Raw genomic sequence first — 24,821 nt, forward strand, 5'->3', positions numbered from 1 at the left:
CTGCTTGAAGAAGATGGTGCAGTGGCTCGGTTCAGTTGACCAGTGGGGTTGGATGGTGTACGAGAGGTAGCACTACCTGTAGAAATGTTAGTTCTTGTGCTAGCTCTCCGTCCCTGTACTTCCTTTTCAGCCTTACAAGCAAGATGAAACAAACGAGTGATCGAATTGTATTCTTTGTAAGCCAAAATATCCTGAATTTCCCGGTTCAGCCCGCCCATGAACCTAGCCATAGCTGCATCCTCATTTTCTACCAAACCACACCGAAGCATCCCTGTTTGCAGCTCTTGATAATATTCTTCTACAGATTTGTTTCCCTGTCTCAAAAGCTGTAGCTTATGCAGAAGATCTCGTGCATGATAAGAGGGAACAAATCTAGCTCGCATGATTCTTTTCATAGCTTCCCAAGTTTGTGGAGTGTTGTTTTGGTGGCTGCGAATGTATTCACTCCACCAAATAGAAGCAAAATCAGTAAACTCACTAGTAGCAGCCCTAACACGTTTGTTTTCAGGAAAATCATGACATGCAAATTTTTGATCAACCGCTAGTTCCCAAGTAAGATATGCATTGGGGTCATATTTTCCATCAAAGGAGGGCATGCTAAACTTGATCTTCCCCAAAGGGTCATCATTATCACGTACCTCTCGTCGTGGTTGACGAGCACGTGTACCATGTCGATGGCGACGCTGCTGGTGGCGTCGTTGATCATTTACCTCACCATTGTGCTCGGTGTCCGCTGAATATTCCTCCTCATCATGACTAGCTACACTGCTGTCGGTGTTGTTGTTGTTGCGCCGTCCTGAACCATCATGGCCTTTCCGGTCCATCCTATCCAACCGCTCCAAAATACCTACAAGGGAGGTGTTAAGAGCCCCAAGAGTGCCTTCCAATGCTGTCAGTCTGGTGTTGGTGTTGACCTACGTGGCCTCCAATTGACCTAGGCGTTCATTGGTGACACGAACATCCTCATCAAGGTGTTCAGCATAAAGCCTCACTTTGCGCTCAAAGTGCTGCAGCAAGGCCTTCGATCGTGGTGACTGTGGCGGGGTCCTTTCGTCTTCTCCTGGCATGGTTAGTGTGCAGCAAGAAAATTCACAATAATAGAAGCCTATCTCAACTAACAACACTAGGTGGCATCAATCCATCTATCTCTCAAACTTGTCAACAAGCTCTTACATGTTCTTACCATGCTATGCAGATGGTGTTGGAGACGGCAAGAACAACAACAATGGTGGCAACAAACAGAGTCCTGTGATATTGTAGTCGGATTTGTGGAGCTATAGGAGTGCTGAAAGTATTGAACAAGGTACAACTAGAACCACATTAGTCAATGCAAGTTGAATAGGTGTTCAAAGATAGTACCGTGCTGGCCCTAGGCTAACCCGTGCTAGAGACGCGAGCCTAGACACAAATGTTGTCACCGGACAGCAGCAAAAAATGGAGATGATGAGAGTAAACAGCATTAACTTAACCCTTCTTTTTTTTTGTTTCTTTCTTTCCTCCTTTTCCTTTCTTTTTCTTTTCTGTTTTCTGTTGTCTTTTCTTTTTTTTTGACAAGTAGCACAAACTGAACTTTTGCAATATAATTATAACAAGATTGCAGCAAGTAGCATAGACTTTCTTTTACTAGGCACAAGGATTGCAGCAAGTAGCACAGATATGCAAATTGCACTCTCTCGTTCTCAAAACTGAATGTACTCAGATTTTCACAAAAAGAAGAGATGCATAAGGGAGTCTTTGTGCAGGTGTGGATGATGGTGATGGTGGTGAGGGTTGCAGCGAAAAGGTGGAGAGCAGCGCCAAATTCGATGGTGGTGGTGGTAGTAGTTTTGGTGGAGATTGCAGTGGCTAAACTGGGGGAAAGGCAGCAGCGGCTCGTTTGGTGACCAAAACGTGATAAGAAATCGAAACTCTAAAGGATTAGAACCTAAGAACCAGCACTTGACACCACGATGTAAACCACAAACTCAACAAGCAAAGAACTAAGCAGAAATAGCAAGGCTCAAACTTGTTTTTGGGGATTTCGGTTCTATCCTATTTTTGGGATTTTTGGATTGTAGGTAAAACGAAGAATGGGTAGAATCTCTCACCGAAAAACCTTGCTCTGATTACCACATAATGGAACCCACTAGGGTTTGTTCCTGATCCTTCGATGAGAGTTGGGGATAACTTCGATTTGGGGTGGATTCGACGTTGGCTGTCCGACTACAACGACCACAAGGGGCTGCGCCTTAGCAACAGGTACACCGTCTCCGTTGGTGATGTTCTTGCTGTGCCAAGAACACCGCTGCTCCTGCTAGCAATCGAGAACAAGCAAGAACAAGATGAACAAGCAAATAACTCACGGAATGAAATCCAAAGGATTGATCTTGAATCAAGCAAATCGGGTGGTCTGATCGACATACGCGTTTACAAGGAAGTAGCAGTAGCTAACTTGCATCTAAACAAAATCCAACCTTGCTCCTGGCGGCTGGAGGTTCTATGTATAGGTAGAAGGCAGCCAAGAGGCGTGGGGTGAAGAAACCCTAACACAAGATGGGCCCCTAGTGGGCTGAACTAGATACAAGGATCTTAGCCCAAGACTGGAGGTCTAAACGTCTTCTGGTCGATTCTGAGCAGCTCCGGTGGAGTTTTGCAATGAGGTTGGATCCATTTGAAAGTAGACTTCAAGATCTTTCCAACAAGTACTCATGGGCCTCAAACAACATTCGGAGTCAAAAAATATGAGCCAAGCAATTTGGGCCAGCCTGACTGTCCGAACTTGATGTCCGAACCTGATGTGCAAACTTCTGTAGCTTGAAGATCTTGATGTCTGAAGTGGACGTCCACACTTGAGTCATCTGGTTCTTCTCCCATGTTCCTAAGCATAAGAAAATCATCACAAGACTTTAGTAGTACCCCATTCAAAGAAGAACTCATTTTTAGAGCGAGGAACGACTTTACCTGATAATTGAGTTGTCGTGCCCGAGCTCTTGTCATTGGTCCTTGTTATGCAGTAGGTGTAGTTGTATCGTTGGAAGGGATGTCCTCATCACAAAGATAAACTTTAGTGGGTTGCTTTAGTAGGGTTAGCACGTTTTATTAACCAACATCTTAAGCATTTAACGCTACTTCATTAAACTAAGCTCTGATACCATATTGTAGAAAACCGTCCAAATTATATTCTAATTAATTATTAGGGCGCTCATTTATATAATCACGACCATAATGATTAACCAGAATCCAATACCGGTAGTCCTAGCAAGTGTTTTATACCTAAGATCGGAACACAAGCCTTTACAACATGATTCATCACATCAAGGTATAATAAAGAGTGAGTAATAGAATTATATTACATGTCCTTAAGTTATTATATATTTCCATCCATTTAGAAAAACATATGCCAGGAGGACAAAAGCACAACATAACCTTCTAGCCGCTTAGAGATACTATGCAGTGGAATATAAAGTCTAGTACAACAAAAGATAGGTGAAGCCTTTTGCCTTCTAGCCGCTTAGAGATTTCCATCCATTTACAGAATCGTATGCCAGGAGGACAAAAGCACAACTTAACCTTCTAGCCGCTTAGAGATACTATACAGTGGAATATAAAGTCTTGTACAATAAAAGATATGTGGAGCCTTTTGCCCAAAGGCACCACCCCAAAACGATATCACCCAAGTAGATGGAACTACTCTCATCAGTCACAAACATTGGTGGGTGTGAAGTAACCGAAAACTACCTCTTTCTCACATGCAAAACTCATTAAAGCAATGTGAGTACGAAGATACTTGCAAGACTTAATCTATAATAGGTATATATAATAACCCGACTCCAAGGGTAATACATTTGGATGAATTAGAAAGGAATCGGCCATAAGGTTAAGTGAATTTGTATACAAAAGAAAAATTTGGCTCCAGTATGTGAGTAGCTACACCTATCCACTTATACCCTTCTATCCTGAGACCAACAACATAAACATATATGTAACTTGAAACATTTTAACTCATCATCAACCATCATAACTACTTCCCAACAAACCATAACATCATTCCACATCGAGACTCTACGATTGATGCAAATGGATAGATGATTGATGCAAATGGATAGAAGCATGCTCATGACTGAGAGCACGATAATTTCAATTATTCTTACACTCTGTAGGGGTACATCTTTACCCACACGACTCGGGTCCATCCTCTTGGCCCTCGAGACAATATTTCTCATACATAGAACTACCCTCCTATATCTTGGTCATCGTGACAACCCAGAAGTTTTGGACACCAGAAGTTCCGATCTTCACCGGGGACCTCTCTGGTAATGATTTCAGTGGCTTTTGGGAGGGGATTTTGGACCTAGAGCATCACCTTGACCTCTTCTACTACATAGGATAACATGCATAATTCAAAACCCGCCCTAACTAGGTTGCCTCTAAGCAATGGTTGTGGCGGCCATGGTTGAGCTCTTTTGAGCTCAATGTCGGTAGTTTCGGCCATGGGAATGAAATGGGAGGAGGTTGGGGTGTTCGCCACATCCTAGAAAGCTTGTGGCCTGGTTGTAGAGGTTGGGAAAAGGCCAGAGTTTGAGATGATGTCAGGGTGATGGTAGCCGGCTTGAGAAGGAAGAAGATGTGGCCAAGTGGCTTGAGCTCGACAAGGAAGACGACCTCCAATGGGCTGCGGCGGGGGAGCTCACCCAGGGCCTCCTCCTTGGCCCTTGCTCCTCCTCTCTTCTCCTTCTCCTCCTCTCTCCTTTCTCTCTTGGCTCGGTTGGGAAACGAGTGAGGCAGGGAGGGGATCGATACATTAGATGGAGGGTATAGGGAGAGAGGTGAGGGAATGATAGGCGGGTCCATAGGGAGTTTTCTTTTTCTGCTAAATATTTTCTTCCCTCTTGTTAATAAAAAAAATCTAAATGGGCTCTAAAAATTATGCCAATTTTTGCAGTGATTCTATGAGTCACAAAGAAACCATTTTAACTATTTCCACTTACATGTAGAAGGCATAATTAAATATAGAAATCTTCAGAAATAGCTACTTTTTAAAATTTGCATGAATTATTAGAGCTTCTATATGACTTCCAAAAATTATGGTTATGGAAAATCACCTAAATTCATCTTATCTGGTGTACTTGATGTATGAATTTGTTTCAGCCTTAAGTTGCATGACAAGAATTAAAGTTTCTTAACAAAACATCACTTCCACTTAACTTCAACACTTTAAAAATAATTGCATAAGCATGTTGCCAATGCATAACCATGATGACATGATGCATGATGATGCTTAATGACATGTCTACAAGATTTGGGATGTGACAATGTGGGTTAGCACATGGCACATTGAGAGACGGGCATGTGTTAGCTCTCAGCTTATTGAACGGTTGGCCAATTTGATTAATTTGAATACAATTTGGATGGTTCTCACAAGACGGCTATCAGAGCAAGGTATAATAAAGTAGCCAAATGTATTTAGGATATGGGTTAATAAATTTTGTCAACCTCACTAATATAGCTCACTAAAGTTTAATTTCATATTCTAATTATGTGCTTTACTTTTATTCCTTGTCTTTTTCTTAGAGCTACTTCTTGCCTCATACTTTTTTAATATGATTAATATTGATCTCTAACTCATTTTCTTTTAATGGATTAAGGACGGAGGGGTATCAGTTGGTTAGGGCCAAGCAATGAAGTGTATGGGTTTAGCGCTCTCCTCCGTGAGATGCTATGAAGTGCAAACTTTAGTTTTGCGCCAGTGTACTCGGTCTTCGCTTTAGAGTGTGTGCTGGGGCTGGTTGACTATCTAGCAACCTTGGACATTCGAGTGTGGTATGTTTGGGGGCCCATGCTCATCACTATGAGGCCTTTAGGACATCCGAAGAGATGGTTGTCCAAGCTGTAGTGTACTTGGCAATGACCTCCCTTCGAGGAGATCTCTCGATCCTTGAAGAGTGGTCGTTTGGGTATTTTCCCACTAACAAAGACGAGCTGGTCAACAACGTGGATTACCCACCGGCTGAGGCTCCACTATTTGTGCACTGTACGGTGGACTTGGTCCATACCTTGGACCGGCCCTACCAATGTGTAGTGTTAGAGTTGTGGGAAACAAGGAACCATTACAACTGGCTCCAAAATGAAGTGGAAGGCTACATTCATCGCGGCATGATGAACCGTGAGGTGTTGTATGGGGGCAACCCCTTGACACCACATGAGGCTGCAGGCCCCTTTTTCCTCCCATCGGAGGCATGAGGGCACCACAAAGCCGCAGCCTTGGTGCCACACTTTGTGCCTATGAATGCCACACATGAAACGCTTTTGGGTGGGTTGCAACCCCTTACTCACTCTTTCACTCCAGAAAATACCGGCTCCCCCGGGTGCCATCTTTTTGATGAATTTCTCGAGGATTTCGCTAGTCACCCTATCATGGTGAACACCTTTAGGCTGGTCTAGCCATTATGTAATATCGGCTCTTGTATCATGATAGCTCCATGGAATTCTAATTAGAATGTCAGCTATCTTTTGTATCGAACTCGTTATTTCATGAACTCGTAGGTTGTTTAAGTTAATCTATTATCCCTATTATGTAATGACTTTAAGGATTGTGTTGGTGTTTATTTATGTTTTATAAATGCTTTATGGGCTGTTCTAAATAATTTTTATTGATGTTGGTTTATTACTTAAGCAATTATTTTAGAATCTTGTACCGACGCAATCGATACCAAGGTAAGGAAGGTAAGTTGTGCTGATCTTCCATGATGCACTAAAGAGCATGGACGCTGGCCTGTGGTGCAGTGTTGGGGTGTCGCCCATACGACACTAAGGTATGGGGTGCCAAGTCATCCATATCGCACGGAGAACATGGACGCCAGCATACGACGAAGTGTATGTATGCTATCCATGCGACATTGAGGCATAAAAGTGAATACGTTAGAAATAGCGTATGAACATCTTACCATGCGATGTTGGTCATGGCTGCTTGCTATGCACAAAAGGCATAGTCATTCACCATTCGATGAGACCTCATGGCCGTTTTTGCCCACGTAGCGGGGACATGGGTGTTCCCGTATCAAATGGTTAAAGAAGTGAATACGTCGACACCAACATATGAAACGTAGCTTGTGCGGTGAGTTGAAAGAGCACCGTTCGCGCGAAGGGTGATGATTGGTGGATCATTATATTATTCCTATGATGGTTGTCTCATGGTTTGTTGGGGAGTGTTGAAATGAGAAGAAATGTGTAGATAGGAATGCGAGCATACTCGTTTCCTATCTCTCAAGTCGCATACATTTGCATTTTAGGCCTTAAGGAGCCCAACCGCATTCATGTCGATTTTTTTCCACTCCTCGTTGTCCAAAAAATTCCCTTTTCTATTATCTCTCTCGTGAAGGCCTTGTCGTCACTAACTTTGTCATTGAGCTCATGCCCGGAATGGCCCTAGTATCTAAGAGACCTTATCGAATGCCTCCCAAATAGTTAATGGAGTTAAAGAAACAATTGAAGGAGTTACTTGTGAAATGATTCATTTGATTGAGCTCCTCACCTTGGGGATGCCCAGTTCTCTTTGTCAAAAAGAAGGATGACATTTTAAGAATGTGCACTAATTATCACCCTCTTAACACAATCACCATCAAGAATAAGTATCCCCTTCCTCGTATTGATATCTTGTTCGACCAATTGATTGGTGCACGTTCAGAGGACATTCTTAAAATGGCCTTCTCTACCCATTACAGGCTCTATGAGTACATCGTTATGTCATTTGGTCTAACCAACATGTCGGCCTACATCATGTACTTGATGAACATAGTTTTTATAGAAGAGCTCGATTAGTTTGTCGTAATCTTCATCGATGATATCCTCGTCTACTCCAAAACCGAGGAGGAGCATGCCCAACATCTTAGGATCGTTCTTGAATGGCTCCATGAACATCATCTCTATGCCAAATTTAGCAAATGCAGTTTTGGCTCAGAGAATTCACCTTCCTTGATCATGTCCATTCTAAAGGTGGTGTCATGGTTGACTCGGGCAAGGTGCAGGATGCGCTCAATTGGGTGCAACCTCAAAGCATCAGCGATATCTGAAGTTTTCTTGGACTAGAGGGATACTACCGCTGGTTCGTCAAAAACTTCTCCAAAATTGCCAAACCCTTGACCGAGATATTAAAGAAGGCTAACAAATTTAAGTGGTCCAACGAATGTGAAGGAGCTTTTCAAACCTTGAAAGATCTGCTCACTACCATTCCTGTTCTTGCTCAACCGGAGATGAATAAGAGCTTTGATGTCTATTGCAATGCTTCTCGTATAGGTCTTGGTTGTGTTCTCATGCAAGAGGGCTGAGTTGTTGCCTATGTTTCCCGTCAATTAAAGCACCATGCAGAGAATTACCCAACTCATGATCTAGAGCTTACGGCCATTGTGCATACACTAAAAATTTTGCGCCATTATCTCCTAGAGAATCTTTACAACATCTATACGAACCACAAAAGTCTCAAATATATCTTCACCCAAGCTGATCTCAATATGAGACAAAGAAGGTGGCTTGAATTGATCAAAGACTACGAGTTGGAAGTTCATTATCATCCTAGTAGATGAACATTTTTGCCGATGCCTTGAGCGGAAAGGCTCAATGCAATTGTTTCTTGCTCAAGCCCGGAGTTACCATGCTTTGTGATGACTTTCATAGGCTTGGACTCTAGATGATCTCAGAGGGATTTCTTGCCAACATTGAGATTAAATCCACTCTCCTCAATCAAATCAAATATGCTCAAAAGGATGACAAGGGCATGAACCAAATTTGTGACAAGATGAAAGAGGGCAAAGCTAGATTTTTTCCCCATGGATGAATACTTTATGGTTTGAGAAATGGCTGGTAATCCCTAAGGTCCACGAGTTAAGGAAGAAAATATTGGAAGAAGCTCATGATTCTTTATTGTCCATTCATCCCGAAAGCACCAAGATGCATCAAGATCTCAAGCAAAGGTTTTGGTGGACTCATATGAAGCGGAAAATTGCTCAATATGTAGCCGATTGTGATGTCTTTCAAAGGGTGAAAGTGGATCACCTCAAGTCGGCTGGTATGCTCCAACCATTACCTATTCCTTCATAGAAGTGGGAGAGGATCAACAAGGATTCTGTGGTTCGTTTACCCAGGACTTCTCAAGGCTATGATTCTATTTGTGTCATTTTCCGCGCATTTCCTTCCCATCAAGACTCGCTTTAGTGCAAAGGAATATGCACGTAGTGCCTAAGAAGATAATCTCCAATCGGGGCTCTCGGTTTACATCTCACTTTTGGAGAAGCCTCCACGAGGCTATACACACCGATCTTTTCCATAGCACTGCTTACCATCCCCAAACCGGAGGCCAAACCGAGAGAGTTAATCAAATTCTTGAAGACAACTTGAGAGCTTGTGCTCTCACATATGGAAAGAGATGGGATATTTATTTTCCATTTGCGGAATTCTCATATAACAATAGCTATCAATCGAGCATCAAGATGTCACCTTTCGAAGACCTTTATGGGAGAAGGTGTCGAACACTGCTGAATTGGTCTAACTTCAGTGAAAGAACCTTCTTGGGTCCAGACTTGGTAAAGGAGGCAGAAGAGCACATTTAGACCAATTGCCAATGTTTACTCGTGGCTCGATCTTGTCAAAAGAGCTATACTGATCATCCCTCTCTGTCGTGCACAATGTCTTCCATGTTTCAAAATTGAATAAGTGCCTCCGCATTCTGACTGAGGTCGTAACAGTGGATGAGCAAGACCTCCAACCTGATCTTTCTTATTGTGAGCATCCAATTAGCATTCTTGATGAAGCTGAGTAGAGGACCCGATGTCGTTCGATCAAGTTTCTCAAGGTTCAATGGAGTAACCACTCTGAAGAGGAAGTGACATGGGAACATGAAGATCGACTTCATGTTGACTTTCCCCAGTTTTTCTAAAACATGTGAGTGTTATCTGAATTCTTTTCCTTGCAACATCTTTAGTATTGACCACCAATTCCGTTATCGCTTGACTCATCAACCTTTGACTTCAGTGTGCTCTCCCCTAAGCTCACCCATATCTTTGGATGACACTATTTGGGGGAGGGGGGAGGTTTGTCGCATCCTAGAATGCATATACATGTTACTGAGCATCATATTTTATTATGAGCATTATTGATTAATGGTTAGGTCGAGTTGAAGTAAATTAAAAAGGGTAAATCATATGAAGTGATGAAGACCTTGTGAGGTAGGGCACGATAAAGGAACGCGCAATTTCACCATGCACCTAAGGTTGGGAATAATCCTAGAAATTAGTCCATCATTAAAGGGGAATAATAGTGAAATTTCCCGAATTTTTGAGAATTTAAGTAATGCCCTTAAAAATGGCTAGAAGTTAAACGAGTAACCAACTTGGGAGAATTTTAGTTTAAATTTCGCACTAGCTTTGAAGGTGAATCCAATTCAAATGGGTTCGTCTTGAACTATAGTTGCTGTACAAAAAATGTTAGAAGTTTTGGAGCACTAGAACACCATATGTTGATTTAAGAAGGAAAGTAAGAGATAATTGTTGAAAATTGAAAAGGAACACTTTTCAATGGGACCCACATGAGCTCCCCCCCCCCCGGCCCTCCTTCTTTCAGCAGCAACCCACCCTCTCACTCCCTCACTCTCACTCTCTTCCACTCACTAAAAAACACACCAAAGGAGAGAGAAATCCCACCTCAAGAAGCTGAAAGCAAGGTATGCATGTTATGCTATTGCATTCCATAGTGTGTTCGACCTCTCCATCCACCCAAGTATCTCTCTCTCACAAACACACACTCACTTCGTTGAAGCCACAAGGAGCACAGCACTTCTCCTCTTCCGCGAGCTCCCTCCCTCTCTTTACCCCAACCGACAATCACCACCCTCAACAAGAACATGGGGGTAAGTTTCCTAGAAGCTCATGGTGGTGATGAACACATTAATTGGGTATAACTTGATTATTCAGTTGCATTCTCGTGTTCACAAAGCACCACCATGTTCTTTGTTGCAAAGGAGCTAATAGGAAGGAGATTGTTTAGAGTAAGCACTTATGTTTTGCTCATTGGTTTGGTCAGTGAAGCGTAGAATCCATGTTAGTGCAATCACATACTTCTGTAGAATGGGTTTTCACATGTGGGTTGAATCGGCAAAGGAACTGATGCAAACTTAGGCATGTCAGTTCGATCAAAAGTTATGACTTTTGGGTCAGGACTTCTGATTAAATAGAGAAAGACCAACCCGAGAACCCCTTGTTTGTGAGGAACCGTCTAAACAATATTCAAATTAATCATCAGGAGGATCATTATTCATAATCTAACCTCAACGATTAACCCGAATACCATTCCAGTAGTCCCGGCACTTGTTTTGTGCCCAAGGATCGGAACACATGCCCCCAACATAGTACATCACAACATAGCTTAATAAAGAGCAAGTAATAAACATTTATATTAGAAATATTAAGCATGCAACTAATTCCAACAATTTATAACAAAAAGCGAGCTAGGAGACAAAATCCCCTCAACTCCCAACTACCAAAAGATCTACGCAGCGGAAGAAAATTATACAACAAAAGGATATGGAGCCACATGCCCTTAGGCTCCATACTAAAACACTGAGTTCGGAGTAGAGTGTGCTACTTCTGCCCGCCACCCTGATCGGCAGGCACAAAGTAGCCAAACACCACCTCTTGCTCGCCAACCTATGAACTTGCAACAACTTAAGGGTAGCACCCTGAGTACGAAGGTACTCGCAAGTCTTACATAATATAGAGCACGTATACATAGCTCGACTCTAAGGATCATACATTAGCTAGTAGCAAGGGTTAAACATGGCTAAGTGCATTAAAGCGGTAAACAACCTAGACATATGTGTGTGCAACTAATTTAACCAATATATATGAAACTACCCTGCACCACCAACCAAACATAAGTAAATGTAATCAACATGTGAATCAAAGTATAACAAGTACCAACTCTGACCACTCCCACATAACCACCATGTCTATACCACCACCACAAAGCCAAACCACAAATCCACAATGGAAACTCTACGACCGGGTGCAGATGAAACAATAGCATGCTCATGACCGAAAGCGCGGCAGTTCAAACTATTTATACACCTTGCAGGGGATACTCCTGGACCCACATGACACGAGGACCATTCGGCTTGTGCCACCGGCCAAAGTGCACACAAGGGAGTACTCGTGACAACCTTTCCCAACCAGCCCCAACCATGTGGGGCATGCATCGCTCGGCGCGGCGATACTAGAACTACTTCCGGAGCAAACTAGGACCGCTTACAAGCCCACCCGCTCACACCGTCGATGTTCACACCCACAAAGCCACAGCTGCGAAGGTATTCGGCTCGCCTTACCATTAGATCAGCATGTGGTGAGTAAGGTAAGTGCTAAAGCCAACAACCTCGATATCGGCCTTAAATGATGCAAGCGGTATATGGTGCTCGGGTTTCCTCTCCTGACCTGCCCCCTGGACTTTCCACCGAGGCAGACGACACCCCTAACACTGCCCACATCTCATCTCATACTCACCACTCACCAACTATCTCACAATCAGCATGTATTTGTAATCATTAGTAATCCCTATGCTCGCGAACAACGAAAAACACCGTCGTTCGATTTCTACCGGAAGACCTAAGGTAGAATATATATCGTAAGCATGTATATCGTATTTGTACCTAGGTATAACACCATCTCTAGACTACAAGGAAATTACTTCAATAATTGACCAAGGTAGAATGATGCAATCGGCATAGGTTCTACCCAAGGGTACCCGACACATGCATGCATACATAAGTATATTCATCAATTGAGACTTTCAAATTTGACATGGGTGAAATATGTTAGTTGCTTGCCTTGCTGCCCTGGATTAGAAAGGTGGGGTACCTCCGGAACGCCCTCGTTCGTCGGAATCGCCGGGTCGGCGTTCTATAAAAAGAATAACGCGTGCAATGCCATGAGTATGGATAAAATGCAACAACGCATGCCATATAATGCGTAAAATATGATAAAAGTGCAAACATACGAATTAAAAAAAATTGGGACTCAAACCCATTTGAAAAGTTACTGAAAGTGCGGAACCTCCGGAGAAATCTCCAGAACCTCCGGACATATGCGGACTATCCGCAAAATTGTGCGCAACATCCGAACATTTGCGCAACTCAGGCAAACTCCGGACTATCCGAATTTTTCTCCGGATACTCTGGACAAGTGCGGACCCTCCGGACTTTGTCCGGACAGTCCGGACTTGGCTGAAAATATGTTTTTCGATGATGCGTCGATCGATTTAACTCCAAACTTGAATCTATGCTACATACACCTGCGCATATACCATACCAAAGGTTCTAAACTAACTTTGCAGTTTAAACCTAGGAAAATATTGAATACAATTCAAAATACCATTTTTCCAGAAAGTGCGGACCCTCCGCACTCTGGTGCGGAACCTCCGCACATGTGCGGAGTATCCGCACTTTTGTGCGGATACTCCGCATTTCCCAGAACTCTCCTGATTTGGGGAAAAACTTGCCAAATTGAAATGTGATCATTTCCAAACTACATAGGAACTTATTTGTGATGGATTATGGAGTCTAGAATCCATTCATTAACCTAGTAACTCGAGCCCTAGCTCAAAACTCATCTAAATCCTCATTTTGGTCTAAAACCTCAAGAACTCATGAACTTTTCTAAAACTTGAAATCGATCAACCAAACCACGAATTCTTGCCATGAGAAGCCTAAGAGACTTACTCAAGATGCTTCTGGAGCTGGGTGATCGTTGAGGAGTGGAGGAAATAGAGGGAAATCGAAGAACTCCGGTGTTCCTTGTGCTTCAACCAAGAACACCAAAAGACATCAAATCCGGCTCAAATCTTTCGAGAAAACGAAAATGAATTTGGATGGATGAGTAGCTTATAAGCTCTAGAATGCAATGGTACCACACGCATACCTTAAATCCTTCTCTAGAGCTCGGATTTGAGAAGGAATGGAGAGAGGGAGTGAGAGCTCTTGAGTGGGAAGGGGAGAGGAGGTGCAGCAGCTCCTACTGCACGGTGGGAGTGAGGGAGAGTGAGGAGGGGAGAGAGTGGGCAGGTGGGGGACCCCCACTTTTTCTCTCTATAAATAGGACCCATAGGGGCAGATAGACAGGACACCCCGAGGAGACCCCGGGATGGGTTTTTCTCCTCTCAAACATCATAACCCCACGTTAGGCAAAGAGGGAATGACATAGAAGGGAGTGCCCATAGCAGTGGCGTTGACTGCTCAAACGATGGACAAATGGCAGTAGTACAATCTTTTCATTGTCGATGATGATCATGCGCTCCTTGCCTTGAAGGTGATTTTGGTCGCTTAAACCCGCTTGGTTGGCTCTTATGGGCTCGGACGACCTTGTCTTTCTCATATATAGACAAAAGCTACTTGAAGGTGGGCTTGGTCCTTGAACCTTGTCATGTCTCCTTGCTTCATTACCCTTCCACTTGCCAACTTTCAGCTTTTTGGTTTGATCATCCTTAGCTTAGCATCATGCTCCCCAGTAGCTGAAGTGTGCACCATAATCTTGATTGATTCGTTGCCTTCGGGAGTTTCTAAAGTAACATTTCTCTTAGCAAGCTTTTGTTTCCCCCCAAAAGTTTATGTCTTTCTTCACCAACGATTACATTTTTCCCTTTAGTTGATTTGGCTTGATTTGGCCAAATTAGGACACTTTTTTCTTGGAAATCGATCACATTAACCAGGAACAATTAATTGAATTTGTCATTGATTAATTGAATTTGTCTATCTGCATCTCTGCAAGCTTCAATCATCCTTCATTGATAGATAATTGAATTTGTCAAAAGTAAATATAATCTCTTCTTGCTGATTCTTTGGAGCCATGGGCTTAAGAGCAGAGTAAACAAATGATATGAATTTAGAGGACTAGGTCTATTCAGCCACACACACATCAGCATCGTCATCGTGCAAATTTTCAGATTCGTACTCAAGCATCTGAACATTAGGACAATCGACTCTTATTTTGTCATTTGATCTCTGAAAATTTCTACTTTAACCTAGCTCTCTTGAGCCAGAGCTCTTTGCAAGACTTGACTAATATCTTAAAAATCATAACCTTCTAGCTTTTCTTTAAGATGAGACAATAAGCCTGAATAAACCAATTTGGCCAAGTCTTTCTCAGAAAGCATCAAGTTAAAAGATCGGTTTTTTGTATCTCTAAATCTTCTTATATAACCAGCAATTGGTTCATTGTATTCTTTCTTAACCAATGTTTAGTGTGAAAGTCTCAATTCAGTATCAGCACTATAAAAATACTCATGAAACTTCTCTTATAGTTGAGACCACACATGTACAGAATTAGGAGCAAGGGATGTAAACCATGTAAAAGCAGTTCCAGATAATAATAAAGGAAATAAATATATTTTTGTGGATATCATTGGAACTGGCTTCACCCAATTGCGTGAGAAATTGACCCACATGCTCCCTAGTGGTTTTATTATCTTCTCCGATGAATTTCACGAAATCAGGAACTTTGAAACTGTGGGAGTATGAGATTGTATCGTAATGCTCGGGATATGGCTTCTGATATCCACGAGCTTTTCTTCTAACCTCCACACTGAATTGTTCCCTTAGCTTGTAGCTAATTGTTCTTGCATGATTTCAGCATAATCGGCCACGGGCCGAGCAAGATTAGCTATTGGCTCAAGTTGTGATGTGGATAAATTCAACGCCTAGGAACTATTGGGAGGTGGCGTAGCAAAGCACTCTTTGGCTAATAAGAGATGCCTGCCACTTGCGGTAGTATAGGCGGCGCACAATATGCTATTGTTTAGTAATATGGTGTCTGCACATTAGGATAACCTTCGGCTCGATAAGGTGGAGCTGAAGTTGAAGCATGATGCTTAACGTATGGTGTTTGATACAGGTTCTATATTAGATCCGTTTTAATAGCATGAGAGTGACATGATTATGTGCAACACTATCTATATCATTTCAGCCATCAAGTAAGCATAAAAGCACTACGTAATGTATTAAAGACATCAAAAGGAATTAAAACATTAACATTACTAACAACAAGTTGTTTCAAACCTTGTTCCTTGTGTATTTGCAAAACTAAAGATCGAATCCTCTCAGCCAACATATTCTCAACCATCTTTTAGACACTATTAGCCATAGTCGCATCGATAGATTGATCAATCATATTAGCAACATCTTCACGCGAGGGGTGGGGCTGAGCACTTACAATGGCTGGTACCTTAGGGTTTTGGATGGTGGGAGATGGAGAATCTTCCTTCTTGAACACGCATTGCCGAGTCTTTACATAGAATGAGAGTAGTTTTTGCCAATGTTGCTCTAAGTCGGCCTCGATCGCCAGACGCGCTTCTTCCGGCAACTTGTTGTAGGGCGCCATGATGATGTTATCTTTGTCAATCTCTGAAATAGACATGTCTAGGGCTTTAGAATTCGGTTAGAGGATAGCCGAAAATCTTCGTCCCTAGAAGAGTGTCACATCCAAAATGCTAATTACTTAATTAGTGTAGGGATCGATAACGTTCTAAGAGGGGGATTAGGACACTTACAAAATCTAACTGACACCAAAAGCTTCACAACATAAATGCACTCTATCTAAATGTGCTCTAGGTTTAACTAGTGTGTCTACTCTAACGCTCGAAAGAGTTTTGCAACCTATACTCGATCATAGCAAATTACTATAGGAAGATAAATGCGCAAAATTAGATTACAAGAATATAAATGCGGAATGTAAATAAGGTAGAGAGCAAACTCAGCACAAGAGATTTTTATCTCGTAGTATCGATGGCATAAATACCACCCCTAGTCCACGTTGGAGCTCCAACAAGGATATGCTCCTGAACGGCACCTCATCACGACTCTTGAGCCACAAAAGCCTCAAGCCAAATGAGCCACCAAGCTACCAAGCCAAGGCCTCAAGCCAAATGAGCCACCAAGGCAAGGCCTCATCACAAGCCTCTCTTCTGGTCAGTTGCTACCGTGATCACTTCAGAGCTTGAGCCACCAAGACAAGGGTCTCCGTGTCCACATACTTGTGTCTTGCCACCACTCCACACCAAGTCGGAGGGGTCAACAAGCTTGAGCAACTTTGGCTCAAGTTGTCGGCGAGTCACCAAGACTCTAAGGCTCCGACGTACCACATGGTACAAGTTAGGATCACTCCTTGATCCCTTCTTCAAACTGCAACACCTAGCTACAACTGAATCTAGGCCTATAAGCACTAATCTCTCTAATCTTTTTCTTAATCGCATTGGATGATCACTTTAAGCACTTACGTGGCTTGGATGTATTCTCAAGTGTATCTGGGTTTCTCTGGACAGTCACACCTTCAAATGACTGAGTGGAGGTGTATTTATATCATCATAGCCTAATAGGGCTATTTTCACTATAATCTCCCTTTTTGGTGATTGATGACAACACAACCAAAGAAAGTGACAAATAATAAATGATACCAATTGTAAAGAGTACAAATCCTTACCACATTGTTTGTTTGGATGTATATTGTTACCACTTAGTCCTCTTTTATTGTGGCTCTCCCTTTCTCCATTGCCACTATCTCGCTTGATCGACCCATGCAAAAGTTTTTTAATGGCATACACTTGATACGACATGTAGATGAGTTCGCCTTTGCAACCTTGGCATCTTGCTTCCTTGCTTGTTCTCCACTAGGCATGCCTCTTGCTTTGGTCATCAAAGTTCTTGCCCTTTGTCAACAATCTCAAAAAGGGCTACAAACACATGTTGAACTTGAGAAAGAGTGTTCAAGCACATGGCAAAGAGCTTCATAAACTATGATCTAATAAAATGATACCAATTGAAGGGATACCAATTGTGAGAATACAATTTCAAGAATATGGTACCAATTGAAATGAAAGCACATGGATCATAATTTATGAAACTTGTACAATATAGTCTAAACTCCCTCTATATGTGTGCATACATATGATGGAAAGAAAATATATGCACAACTAGATAATATGTCAAGATAGGAAGTTTAAGTCATATTATGCATAAAGGTAGCTTAAATGAACAAGAGTTTTGACAATAATACCAATTGAAGTTTTTAAGCATTGCATACCTCCAGGGACTTGTAGATTACTCCATAAGACTACAAAATATATCATTTGCAACACATATTAGTATCAAAATCACAACTCATAGGATATCTCCCCCTAAATATGTGTATACAAGTGTTAAATACTTGTGAGAGATATACACTTGTCATTGACAATAATGGGAAATTTACCTATAGATTGGATTCATGACACACAAAGAATATCACTTGTAGGAAATGCCATGAAAAGAGACTACATCTAATAAACCATTTATGTTACTTATGGCTTAGAAAAAAAACACAAGTAACCTACCATATGAAAACATACACTAGGTATTATGATAAATTGAAATATGCACATGCAATCCTAGATAAGAAAGGTGCTAGATGCAAATAAAATATATGAACATAAATCTAGCTATCATTACCTCTTTTACCTTTAGATGGGGTATGTTGGGTATATGATGATTATGATTTTCATCAATACGCCCGAACTTTGTACACTTGGCTTCTTTGCTTAAACCTTCACTTCATCTTATGAGCCAAGTCTCCAAATCTCCTGAGCCAACCCTTGGGCTTCAAGTCTTATTTGGAATTAAAACCAATTGAGACCCCTTCATATTGGTGATGACTTCTTTAGGCATCCAAATAGACTGATTCCACCCCCAATCCCTTGTCTCAAGCTTGTGTGCAACTACATAGCCATTGTTCTTCTTCTTTAGCTTTTAGTGGTTACTCTTGTTCTTGATCTTGTAATTAGGCTTGGTGTAGAGGTTGGAGGTCTTGTTGGGGAGGTTCATTGTCTTCTTCTTCTCCTTAATCTCCTTCTTGATTTGTTTGCATTGGAAGGACTTATGGCCTTCTTGATTGCACTTTAAGCATGCCATGGTGGACGCCTTCGTAAGCTTGTTCATCATAGTTGCATAGTTATCTTGAGGAGGTTGGACATAATTCTTACCCTTTAATCTTATCAAGTCCTTCTTGAGTTTCTCCACTTCTTGCTTGAGCTCATCATTTTCTTGTGAAATGAGATCATCACATGTTTCTATAACAATATTCTTAACACATATCTCATTACAAAGGGGTAAGCTAGATAGACCAATTAAATCATCACAAAAAGTGCAAGTATCTACTTTAGGATTGAAATTAAATAGAGTGATAGATTGCTTTAAAACGACCTTAGTTTGAGATTTAATGCCCTCAAGTTTTGCCTTAAATTCTTCATGCTCATTGTTTAGCAATTCAAAATTGCTAACTAATTGTTTATAATTAGAACAAAGTGGCATTGAATTTTTCTAGTTCTTTAGCTTGTTTTTTAAGGCCATTTGTTGCTCATTGATCGAATCAAGAAGTTCTTGTTGAGAGAGAATCCTCATCGGATTCATCATCACTTATATCACTTTGCATACCTTTGGCCATAAAACACTTATGTGATGACGACTTGCATGATGACGATCTTGAGAAAGAGCTTCCCTTGGAGGAGTGGGTGGCGAAGCTCTCATCCCTTGAGCTTTAATCTTCATCTTCACTCACACACCTTCTCATACTTGTAAATACTTTTATTCTTCCCCTTGTCTCCCTCTTGCTCTTGGTCTTCTTCTCTTTCTTAATATGATCAATTATTTTGACCAAATCTTTCATTGAGATTTGGTGATCAATCTTGACATTGATCTTCTTGATGTTCTTCTCCACTTGAGATGAGCTTGCCGACTTTGGTATCTATGTCTTTATCGTTCAAGGTGTTTTGCTCATCTTCATTGCTCTCTTCATCTTCATCTTCATCATCTTCGCTTGAGCTTGACTTTTGCTCTTGCCTCCTCATCTTCACCTTCATGTGTCAGCATAGTGTTAGGTAACGGTCAGGCTACGCTAGCCTAAAACAAAAATTTTCTACCGCATTAATCCAGGAAACCATGCTAGTAGGAGATCATAGATCATTACCGCTTGACGCGCAGTACAGCAAAAGAATTGTTGGAGTAGACCAATCCAATATCGTGCGCGTCAAACCCTTGTGATAGCTCGACCATTCACTCGATCAAGTAGTGGATTCATCATGACTAACTATTTGATCATATTGGTATGGCCATGCACTTTCTCGATCCAACCACCTCGAGGGGCCCAGAGATATCTCTCCCGTTATCAAGGAGGTGCAAATTCCATCTTGATCGCTCACACCCTACGACATGTTTCAAGACAATACCGAAAACTACCTTTATGACTACCCAATTATGAAATAGTGTTTGGCAGCCTCAAAGTATGCCACTACATATTTTGGGAATCGATGATGATCTCAGGTTTAAAGATCCTGCAAGTACACCATTTGAGATAACAACTGATGGCATATCATAAATAACAATCCCAACAGTATCTCAAGGTGGATCTATTCAACATCATGTTCTCTAACATAAATGTTCACATTATTGACTTGATACCTCTATACCTATGATCCATGAAACGTGACCATCAATCAATACATGTGCTGGTCTTATGTATCATCACAATGATATGCAACCAGGGATCGACTAAGAATAACATCATGATATAATCAAAGAGTTTCATGCGGTAATTTCTAGGATGATCTAGATAGACTTTAGCATTGCGACGAGCGAAAATATTTCATCATAATCAACACTTTGAATCTGCCTCAAACCTTTTGCCACCAATCGTGCCTTATAGATGTGAACATTTCCATTAACGTCTATCTCTTTAAAACCCCATTTGCACTCAACTACTTTGACACCATCAGGTGGATCAACCAAGTTCAAACTTGATTATCGTGCATGGATTCTATCTCGGATATCATGGCTCCAAGCCATCTCTTAGAGTTTGGTCCCATCACCGCTTTTAAGTAGGTCATCTTTAAGGCCTGGCTGACCTACGTGACGGAGGGATAACCTCCTCGGCATCTTGAAGGACTAACCTCCGTGCCAAAAAGGATTCATATAAAGTAAGGATCCTCCGGCACCTTGAAGACTAAAAGTCTCCGTGCCAAAATCATATAACCCCTCCGGTATCTTGAAGGCCTAAACTCCGTACTACAAGGCATCACACATTGAAATATTATTAAACAATATGTTCTTCCCTAATCATGCCCAACACACCGCAGTACGCCTTAGATCTCGCACCCCCAGCCGCTAACAGCCGCAGAATGCGAAGGGGCTACGATAGAGGGCAGAGGCGAAGCGTTGGTATGATAACGAAGCGTTGATACGATAAATTATAAACGCCGAAAAACAAAGCTAACACAAACGCAAGTTTATTCATACATGACATACAAAGAGTTTGCATTCAGCTAACCGCTGTACATCGAATCTATGCCTATTAAACTTGCTAGCCTGTTACGCCTCCCTGAAGTACTACGGGAGGACCTAGAGAATTGACCCCGGTAACTGCGCACAGGGGGTCGACGCGAACCCCCTCCACGGAGGGAGCAACTACCTAAAACGAAGCCCCCTCGGCCTTGGGAAGACGAAGGATCCGCTGGGTAGGGATATGAGTTGAAGGCTGAGAAATCCAGCTCTTCCTCCTGCTCCTCCGGCGAGGACTCCGCAGCCTGTACCTCCTCCACCTTCACCTCGGCCAGAATAGACTCAAGGATTTCTGAAGGCACTCTTCCGTCAGATTCCCGAGGGAGGACAAGGTGTCAAAAGAAGTGTGAGCCAGCAACATCTCGGGCTGCACACCAGTCGTCCTTTGCAACAAAATAAACATCCGAAGCAGACGCAAGGGGGCCCTCTGGCTCGATCTTGACCAAAACATTGGTGGCCACCTTCGGATCCACACGCCCCTCGGAATCGCGGGGCATAACAAAACGAATCCACCGACGGTTGGACGGAGTAGCCCAGATGCTCTAGATGCACTCAATCCCTCCCCGGAGGCACCATCCCAGATACGAGCAAGGCCCCTTCGTTTTCGGGCCACCGCACCTATAAACACAGATCGGACTCCAGTTAGCCTCAAACGAATGAACATTCCGGAACAAGATAAGCGAACCACAAGAAGACAGACATGATTCTATTAGATAAGGAAAAGACCAGGTACATGAAGCAAAATGGGGTAGTCAACATACTACCCTCTTCAGAAAGAAAAGAAAACAAAAAACAGATAGCCTACAATAGAGCTACACCTCCGTGGCATCCACACGTGAAGATCGCTCCCGCAGAGCAACGGCACAAAGCAAAAGGCCTTCAAAGGGCCGTGGTGCACCTGTAGGCTCCGGATGAAGGACCGGACCACCCGACGAAGAACCCAAGCGAAGACCCCCTGGGGCGCCTGGAGTCACCTGACCTGCCATATAGCGCAGTGTCATGCTCCGGCCATGCCTCGCCCATAAGTTATGGTGGAAGTTCTCCAGAGCCGCGCAAATCTCCGCCGGAGGTGCCTCTAGCCAAAAACTCTCAACCATGGAGTCCGGCACCTGCTGCTCTAGTACCTTGATGGGACCAACCCTCGCTTGGTGCAGTAGGGTTAGCAGGAGCGCCGCAGCCACGTGTGCACTAGACCACGCGTAGGTCTCCACGGCCCTTACAGACACCTCCGAAGCTGGACCTTCGCAACAGTCGAAGCTAGAAGAGCGGCATAACAGACGCCTCCGTGTTAGAAGGTAGTGGCGGACACCTGGCCCCAAGGCCACTCATAGCATCAAAGGTGATCCGGGCAACGTCCGACGCAAACTGCTGCTCTTGCGTTGGACGTTGCCCGGATCACCTTCGATGCTAAGAGCAGCCTTCCGCGCCTCAGCCTCCGTGCGCTCCCGTTTCAAAGCCTCGTCCTGTTGGAGACCCTCCTGATGCTCACCGAGCGCCATCCTCCCCCTGAAGGCGACCCTCCAAAGACTCCTGCTTTCGGGCCTCCTCCAAGGCTTAGCGAAGGCCTTCAACCTCGTCACGAGCCGCGGCCAAGGCCTGGTGCCTCCCATCTCCCATTGCCCTCGTCAAAATTACTTGCTACAAGGCACAACAGAAGAAGAAAAAGGACCAGATGAGCTATTCAGAACCCGACACCAGAATCAGCAAATCATGACTCAAACTACTGCCTACAGGGCCGTCGCTACCAGACGCGTCTCCACTTCCCCCAAAGGACGCTGGGCCAACAACCGCTCGACCTCTCCACTCCGGAGAAGGGAGGAGGCCGCAATGAAGGCCCTTGAAACGAGGCTAGCCAGCTTGGGGCTCCGCAGAAATGAGGCCACGTCCCCCGAGGCAGCCTTCAAGAGCACATCCGGAGGAGTTCCCGACCCCTACCGAGGCTCTGAAGCCTCCGAGGGAGGAATCGAGAACACATCCACCTCGATGGTCGCTGCAAGATACTAAGAAACACAAAATCAAGATCTCAGTGCACGACCAAAACAGGATATAGCTAACGAAACAACAATGCCTCACCAAGTCCCTCAAAACCTCTCATAGAAGGGCCTGTAACATCCTTGACATCCGAACCAGCAAACCCAAAATCGTATTCCATGAAGGCCACGCTTCCTCTCCGGCTCTGGCTGTGGCTGGTAATATTTGGAGATGCCAGGTCCTTCCCCCGGTCACCCCCACCGAGCTAACCCTCACCTCCTGACAAACCGCTCGCACTCTCGACCCGCCTCTAACGCTTCCTGCGGACCAGCGGCACCTTGGACAACTCAGCTGTTGAGTCGGTATGCAAACCTTCGGTAACAGAAGGCCGCCAGGCCCGGAGTGGCCTCGCGCGGATCGCGGGAGTGGCGCGCGCTCATTTCCCAGCAGCCTTAGGCTTCAGTGGATCCCGCCACGCTGGAGCCTCCACTCCAAGATAGAAGCAGATGCGGTTGTACCACTCAGAGCCCCCCGCTGCTCCCACTCCGCGTGAGTAGGTGGGCCCAGGATCACCTCCGCGATCTCTATCACACGCTCTATCGGAAGGTAGCTCTCTGAAAGAAAAAGAGGCTCACATCCGCAGGTTAAAAGCCAGACAAACAAAGAGGGCTAATCAGAGTTGATGGGGGGGGGGGGGGCAGAGTACACCTTCGGCCACTGTTCTGCACCTTGCTCGAAGGCGTGGTCCCAGCCCATCTGAAGGGGGGATGCGAAGAAGGGCCAATCCCGAAGCAAACTGGTCATCTGTGATCCCCGTCTTCGGCTCTGAGACATACAGTATATCCTGGTTTGTGGAGTGAAGGGGGGATGCAAAGCTTACATCGTAGTAAAATGATCGCTGCAACCAGCCGGTATACCACCGACCATTAATAGCCTTCACCCGGAAGGTATCGTGGCACTACGGCCGTATCTAGAAGTTAACACTGCCGAAGTTGAGGGGCCTCTTCATCCCATCGCCCTTGATCATCTTCAGCTAGTAGAGGGCCGCAAAGAAACCCGCCCTCCCTTCACACCCCTCCACCCGCATGGCCCACTCGAAGGTGGCCAGGCGGGCAATGGCATTGGCATGGAGCTGTGGAAGCTCCACGTAGTAGTGGCGGAGCACCTCCTCGAGCAGCGGCACCGACGGAAGTCCCAGGCCCGCTTCGAAGAAAGCCTCGAACACCATGACCTTGTGGGCTAGAGGCTCCGGAACCTCCTCATCCAGTGTGCACCGAGCGACAGCTCTAGAGAGAATCTTCCCTTCCCTAACCATTCGGTCAAGCTCCTCGTCATCGATGGTAGACATCCCCAGCACGGTGGTCTGCTAGGGATGACTTTTGCTGGTGCGACGGAGCTCCACCCCTGGCAACGAAGGAACTGGTGCCTAAGTTCCAGCTCCGCCCGGGACACTCAAGCTAGCTATACGGATCGCAGGAGG

General features: G+C 43.9%; 1 protein-coding gene across 1 annotated transcript in view; it reads right to left on the reverse strand.

Annotated features, from left to right (window-relative positions):
• Window positions 1-22,869, reverse strand: part of LOC133896846 (uncharacterized) — a 30,562-nt gene extending 7,693 nt beyond the window's left edge. Inside the window, exons 1-3 of the mRNA XM_062337494.1 lie at window positions 22,770-22,869; window positions 22,350-22,610; window positions 711-847 (exon numbers count right to left, since the gene is read on the reverse strand). Coding sequence (XP_062193478.1) covers window positions 711-847; window positions 22,350-22,610; window positions 22,770-22,869 — 498 coding nt within the window. The remainder of the gene's footprint in view (window positions 1-710; window positions 848-22,349; window positions 22,611-22,769) is intronic.
• Between the last annotated feature and the right edge of the window lie 1,952 nt (window positions 22,870-24,821).

Source organism: Phragmites australis, chromosome 17 (genome assembly GCF_958298935.1).
Source record: "Phragmites australis chromosome 17, lpPhrAust1.1, whole genome shotgun sequence".
NCBI classification, from domain to species: domain Eukaryota; kingdom Viridiplantae; phylum Streptophyta; class Magnoliopsida; order Poales; family Poaceae; genus Phragmites; species Phragmites australis.